General features: G+C 52.3%; 1 protein-coding gene across 1 annotated transcript; it reads right to left on the bottom strand.

Annotated features, from left to right (window-relative positions):
• Positions 1 to 1,514: 1,514 nt before the first annotated feature.
• On the bottom strand, positions 1,515 to 5,959 carry klhl23 (kelch-like family member 23). Its single transcript, XM_056290007.1, has 3 exons — positions 4,735 to 5,959; positions 3,177 to 3,329; positions 1,515 to 1,931 (listed from the first exon to the last, which is right to left on the bottom strand). The coding sequence occupies exons 1-3, from the start codon at positions 5,957 to 5,959 to the stop codon at positions 1,621 to 1,623; spliced, it is 1,689 nt and encodes a 562-aa protein (XP_056145982.1). The 3' UTR covers positions 1,515 to 1,620.
• Positions 5,960 to 6,904: the final 945 nt, after the last annotated feature.

Genomic DNA, 6,904 nt, shown 5'->3' with positions numbered 1-6,904 from the left:
TCCGCCACAATATGTATGTGCTCAAAACCATGTAGCCAGCGAGTCCACGGTACCGGAGGCTCGCCAGGTAACGCCAGGAAGGGGGCTGGTGGTGGGAGAGAGATATCAGCCATCCTCGTCGCCAATATCGTGTTTAGAAATCACGTCAGGACACAGCGCTGTCGCTCGACACAACCTCTCCGTGGCATTCTTTATTTAGACTGACACAGCATCAAAGGCAGACCCGATCAAACAACCCAGAGCCCGCAGGCATCGCCAATCGATCCCAGCACAATAGAACAGCACCAAATCAAACGCGGCACTGTCGATGTGTGCAGACATAACACCTACACGTCACTGTTCGGGTGACGGTACGAGGAAAAGATAAGGAAGTAACATCGCCGCACAACGCAGGGCCTTTTCACAGCTTGGAAAGGGCAGACTACTCCTGCCGCATTCAGGGACACGAGTATGTCTCTGAACGGCAGACCTGTAGACCGCCAGTGACTGGGACAAGTCTTTGTATTGGACATCTGTATTCTGTCCAACGCAGAGGCCTCTTCTATAAACACGGTGTCAGCCATTACGTCAGCGTAACATAACGGCGGTGCTCCTACTGCTTCGTCACGTAGCCTACAGCCTACAGCGGGAGCTGCCGTGGCATCTCCCTGGCAGCAGGAGGCGCCACTGCGGTGCCCTAACATGGCCGCACAGCAGCTGGACGAGGCATCCGCTTGCTCTGTCGCTGTTTTGGTTGTTTCTGGGCTTTCAGGGGTGAACAAAACCAATGTTCCTTTTCTGCGCCATCGATTAGCTTCCGCTTCCGCTTCCACTTCCGCTTCCGCAAAGTTTAGCTAACCCCGAACCGCCATGATGATGTTGTTACGTCAGTCAGATCGGAGGAATTATTTAAATATCTTTGGTTCATCTGTTCTAAGACGGGCACCTTGTTCACACAGTCCACTAGTTACGGTAAAACAGCCAACTATTTACACACGCGTGTTCCCACCGCCTGTCACTAGGGGGTGCTGCAGCACCCTCAGTTACAGCTTGGATTCTGCTCTTCTGCTTCATGTGGCTCTTCAAAAAATGTAAAATAAATAAATACACAAATAAACAAACAAACAAACAAACAAAAACTTGCTGTCCATGCAGTTGGAAGGTCAGGCTAATGAATTAAACAGGAAGCAACGAATTAAACAGGAAGATAATGTATTTCCGTCAAACCCTGCACAGGGGGATGGCTCAGTAGACAACAGCTGTGAAAGAAGACCCCTCCCACTTCCTGCTGGGTCGATGGCCAGTCAAAGAGCACTCTTTGACTTTGCAGCGTGGGTTTAACATCTGCTCAAAACCAGAGCTACAAGTCCTAACGTTTCTCTTCTGCATGCCTTATTCCCACCTTTGCCTATATTCAATTAAAAAGAAGAAGAAGAAGAAGCAGTTTGAAATGTTGCATTGGTAAACGGTAATCAGGAGATCCCCGAGTGAGGGATGGGATTGCTCTGCAGCCTAACTGATATTTGGCGTTTCACCTTCACGAGAAGCAGTCGAGGGCTGGCTATGCAGCTAAATGTTACTCTACCGACCCATATCATGGCACACGACCTCACACATCCGAGCTTTGTTCAGAGATTCCCATCACACGCTGTAAACACAGACGCATCCGTGGCCTCTGGCAGGGCTAGGAAGGGTCCCGACTATCTCCCAGCTGTCCAGCTCGGGATCATATTTCTCGATGTTTTGCAGATAGGTCCCTTTGGAGTAGGAGTATCCCCCCGTCACGTAAATGCACCCGTTTATTACGACGGCCCCGCACTCCATCCTCCTCTCCTTCATCATCGACACTTGTCTCCATTCGTTTCTCTCCAGGTCATAGCAGTCCGCAATGGCCGTCTGTCCACCCACCAAATACAGCTTGTTGTCGAGAGACACAGAACACAGGCCGTACTCTGGGGACACACAAGTCATTCTGGTTAGAAATCACCAAATCATCGTCATATCAGCATCTCTGATATAGTCTCTGCACCGCTGCACCGTATCACTTCTTATTTCACCTGTATAAAGCCCGTCCTTGTGTGTATATCTGAAGATTGTTGTGTTGTAGTGTTGTTACTCTATGTTAAGCACAGCGAGGCAGCCACAAAACCGGAGGCAAATTCCCTGTTTGTGCAAACATGGCCAATAAACATGATTCTGATCATTTTGTACACACACACACACACACACACACACACACACACACCCATATAAATACATGCATGCAAATGCACATGCATATGTGTATGTGTGTGTATATATATATATATACTATATATATATTTTGTCCATCCCCATTTGCAGTGGTAATGGACAGGTTGATGGACGAGATCAGGCAGGAGTCTCTGTGGACTATAATGTTTGCAGATGACATTGTGATGTGTAGTGAGAGTATGGTGCAGGCGGAGGAGAGCCTGGAGAGGTGGAGGTATGCACTGGAGAGAAGAGGAATGAAAGTCAGTAGGAGCAAGACGGAATACCTGTGCATGAATGAGAGAGAGGACAGCGGGATGGTGAGGATGCAAGTAGAGGTGACGAAGGTGGATGAGTTTAAATACTTGGGGTCAGCTGTCCAAAGTAACGGGGAGTGCAGAAGAGAGGTGAAGGAGGGAGTGCAGGCAGGGTGGAGTGGGTGGAGAAGAGTGTCAGGAGTGATGTGTGACAGAAGGGTACCAGCAAGAGTTAAAGGGAAGGTTTACAAGATGGTGGTGAGACCAGCTATGTTATATGGTTTGGAGACAGTGGTGCTGGTGAAAAGACAGGAGGTGGAGCTGGAGGTGGCAGAGATGAAGATGATAAGATTTTCACTGGGAGTGATGAAGGAGGACAGGATTAGGAACGAGTATATTAGAGGGACCGCTCAGGTTGGACGGTTTGGAGACAAAGCAAGAGAGACAAGATGGAGATGGTTTGGACATGTGTGGAGGAGAGATGCTGGGTATACTGGGAGAAGGATGCTGAATATGGAGCTGCCAGGGAAGAGGAGAAGAGGAGGGCCAAAGAGGAGGTTTATGGAGGTGGTGAGGGAGGACATGCAGGTGGCTGGTGTGACAGAGGAAGATGCAGAGGAGAGGAAGAGTTGGCGCCCCCTAACGGGAGCAGCCGGAAGTAGTAGTATTAGTAGTAGTATTAGTAGTAGTAGTCTTTATGTTTCATACCTGGATGGGGACTTATTGTAATGATACTCCACTCGTTGACAGACTGCCTGTAGACCTGGATTTCTTCAAAGGTGGTGCTTCCTCTGTATCCATAGTGGCCTCCAGTCACATAAATATTATCTGCCATTACGCAGGCAGTGGCATTTCCCACACCTAAAAAGTATATGGAGGTTAACACAGGTATCCTTTACTGGTGTTTAACGCATGCAAAGATGTGTTACACGTTGGTGTTTCTTTACATGGTAGGTCATATGACCCCCCCCCCCCCCCAGTGAGTGACTAACCTACGCTTCGGGCACTAACTCCAACACAAATCAATCATACCCCCCTCCCCCCCAAAAAAAGAACCCATTAATTTCAAAAGTTCTACTCTTCATGTACCTTGTATCAATTTGCTACAACTGTACACGAATCAACTGAGTCCAACAAGAGGAGACGTGTCGGCCGATCCACCAACGTACAAGCTCACCTCCAGACACCAAACATATCTTCATCATGTCCGAATACAACCTCACACATACAGTAAGACAGTTGTACTCGAGAATAATGTGTACGCTGGATTCACATCATAAAGGTATGGCAGGGCAAGAATAGGCTATAGGGAAAATCCCAGAAAATTAAAATTATGCATAATTATGCATAAAGATGCAAAATATTCATTTTCTAAAAATGGCTTAAAACCACTTTTCTCGGCATTTCAGATGATTCTGAGCATCTTTGATTTTTTCACCTAAATAAAAAAATTTCTAGGACTCATAAATGTTTTGGCATTATGCAAAATATGCATTTTTTTGCAAAAATGCACTTATGATCCTATTTTTTGGAGGTGGTAGGTATTGTTCCAGAGAGGACCAGAAAATTAAAATAATTATAATAAATACGCATAATTATGCAAAATATGCATTTTGTAAAAATGTCTAAAAAACACTTTTCTCGGCATTTCAGGTGATTCTGAGCATCTTTGATTTTTTTCACCTATGTAAAAAAAAATTTCTGGGACTTGGAAACGTTTTGGCATTATGCAAAATATGCATTTTTTTGCAAAAATGCACTTATGATCCTAATTTTTTGGGGAGGTGGTAGGTATTGTTCCAGAGAGGACCAGAAAATTAAAATAATTATAACAAATACGCATAATTATGCAAAATATGCATTTTCTAAAAATGGCAAAAAACCACTTTTCTCGGCATTTCAGATGATTCTGAGCATTTGGGGGAGGGAGTTGGAGTGGGGGGGGTTGGCTGGCAGGATGAAGAGGAGGGAGATTTAGACGGCTGGATCACCAAACCGCTACATTGTAGCGGGGTTCTTCTAGTTAAATACATTGTAACGTGCAAATGTAGCGAATTCGGGGGGGGGGGGGGGGCAGTCCGGGAGACCGTCGCCACAGCCGGGACGCGAACCCGCGTCTCCCGCTCCGCAAGCCACAACGTTAACCAGTCGACTAAAGGGGTCCGACCCCGTTAGTCCAGGACCACGTGCACGTCACAATATATAAACCTACTCTGCAACGCAAACCCGTCGGGTTGACGCTGGGCTACGTCCCCGGTTGGCCCACCTTGTATCATGTCGGCCACCGGGAACCACCTCTTCTTCAGGGGGTCATAATATTCGGCGCGTCGCTCCGGAGCGCCCGCTCTGTACCCCCCCACGGCGTAGACGCAGCCGCGCAGAGCCACGGAGCAGTGGTAGTACCGGGCAGTGGTCATAGGGCAGCCCGCCGTCCACTCGTCCCGGTCGCAGTTATACACGGAAACGGCGTCCAGGGCCTCGACGGTGTTGGACCTGTAACCTCCAGTCACGTATATATTCGCCCCCAGTATGGCGACACTGTAGCTCTCCCGGGTGTGATCGGGGATGCCTTTGCCCTGCGTCCACTCGTTGCTCGCCGGATCCCACTTGTGAAGCTCGGAGAGGGGGTGCCAGTAGTACCCCCCGACCACATACAAGATCGGGGAGACTTTTCCGCTGCTGGCCGTTATCCCCTCGCGCCTGCCCTTCAGAGCCTGCACGATGACGGACCTGACGGCCCCCTCGCCGCGCAGCGAGCTGCGCCCCTGCACGTCCAGCGCAGCCTTGAAGCCGAGTTCGTCCACGTCGAGGTGGACGGAACCGAGCAGGTCTGGCACGTGGCGAAGGCGGTCGGCCGAGTCGTGCGCGACCCATTTGGCCACCGCGCCTATCAGCGCGTCGTCCTCCCGCGCGTTGAGGTTCTTGGCGGACAGCACCGCCCTCACCTTGCCGGGCTCCAGGTCCAGAAACTCCTCCTGCTGGATGACGTCGTCGAACCTGCTGAGCGCCACCCGGCGAGCCTCTCTCTCCAGCGCGGGGCAGGCGTGCAGCTGGGCGAACGCGTGCATGCCCAGGCAGTTGTGCGCGTCCAGAAAGCGGACGAGGAAGTCCTCGCACGCGCCCTTCACGCGGCCGAACTGCAGCCGGTCCGCAGCCTCCAGCAGGCGCTGCACGTTGCCCTCGGTGATGAGCAGCCGGGCGGTGTACGTGTAGCTCAGCAAGGCGCCCAGGACCTCGCGGTCGACCCCGGCCAGCCCGACGAGGCCGTCGGAGCGCTCCCTCATGTCCGACGTGAACATGGCTCGGAAGTAGCGGCTCCCGGCGCACAGCAGCGCCCGGTGGCAGCGGAACTCCTCCCCGGAGGCGCACCGCAGGGCCACGTCCGTCAGCACGCCGCCCACGTAGAGCTGCTCGAGGGCGGCCAGCATCTCGCCGGGGTGCTGCTCGTCGTGGAAGTCGTAGGTGTAGCTCTCGGCTCGCTCGTCCGTCATGGCTCCCTGTGGTGGGGGGGGGGGGGAGGAGGAGGGGGAGGTGAAGTTGCGAGGGGGGCATCGCACGGGGTGGGGGGGGGGGTGACATTTCAGCGTATTTGAGGCGTCACTGTGACGGCCCCTGTGACGTGTCGACCTGTCAAACGCACCTCTGATGGATCCCCGCGAGACGCGCGAGACTCCTCCTGCTCCTCCTCCTCCTCCTCCGTCTCCATTCTGGCTCTCCGCGTCCACATGACGAGACGTGAGGCTCACCTCCCTGCCCGCCAAGTCCACGCGTATGAGGAGGTGCTGGTGGAACAAGGGGGGCTGTGGGGGTGTGTGTGGGGGGTCTCCCCTCCCTCCCTCCCTCCCTCCCCTCTGCCAAACACGCGGACCCCGATTTAGCTCTCGCGCAGGACGTTTTGCGCCGGTGTCCTATTTTGGTATCTGTGTACAGCTGAAGAGCCGCCCCCCCACACCCACCCCGCCCCCCCCCGCTCCATATCCAGCGACCCTGGGTGGGAGCTCCGACACCGTCACACCTCCGCGTGGACGCCACAGACGCCACCACCACCCCGCTGGCGGTGCAAATGACCCCGGACAGATGAAACAGCGACTCTTGTTAGACGAGGCAACACCTCCCACAACCACCCGGCGTCCGTGCACCATGTTGGGTGGGGTGGCTGGAGAACTGGGGGGGTGGGTGGGGGTCTTACCATTTGGGGTATATTCCTTACGGCTGCAGCATCAATAGTGGCGCAACTGCAATCTGTAACCAGACGCGTCCTGCCACCTTACTGCACATGATTATTTGGACAAAATCAATCAATCGATCAATCGATCAATCAATCAATCAATCAATCAATCAAGTTGCATTTTATATAGCGCTTTTCTAGCTGCGACAGCCACTCAAAGCGCTTTCCGATTACTACACACACACGCACACACGCACACACACACACA

Source organism: Lampris incognitus, chromosome 11 (genome assembly GCF_029633865.1).
Source record: "Lampris incognitus isolate fLamInc1 chromosome 11, fLamInc1.hap2, whole genome shotgun sequence".
NCBI lineage: Eukaryota > Metazoa > Chordata > Actinopteri > Lampriformes > Lampridae > Lampris > Lampris incognitus.
This window is presented reverse-complemented; position numbering and strand designations above follow the sequence as displayed.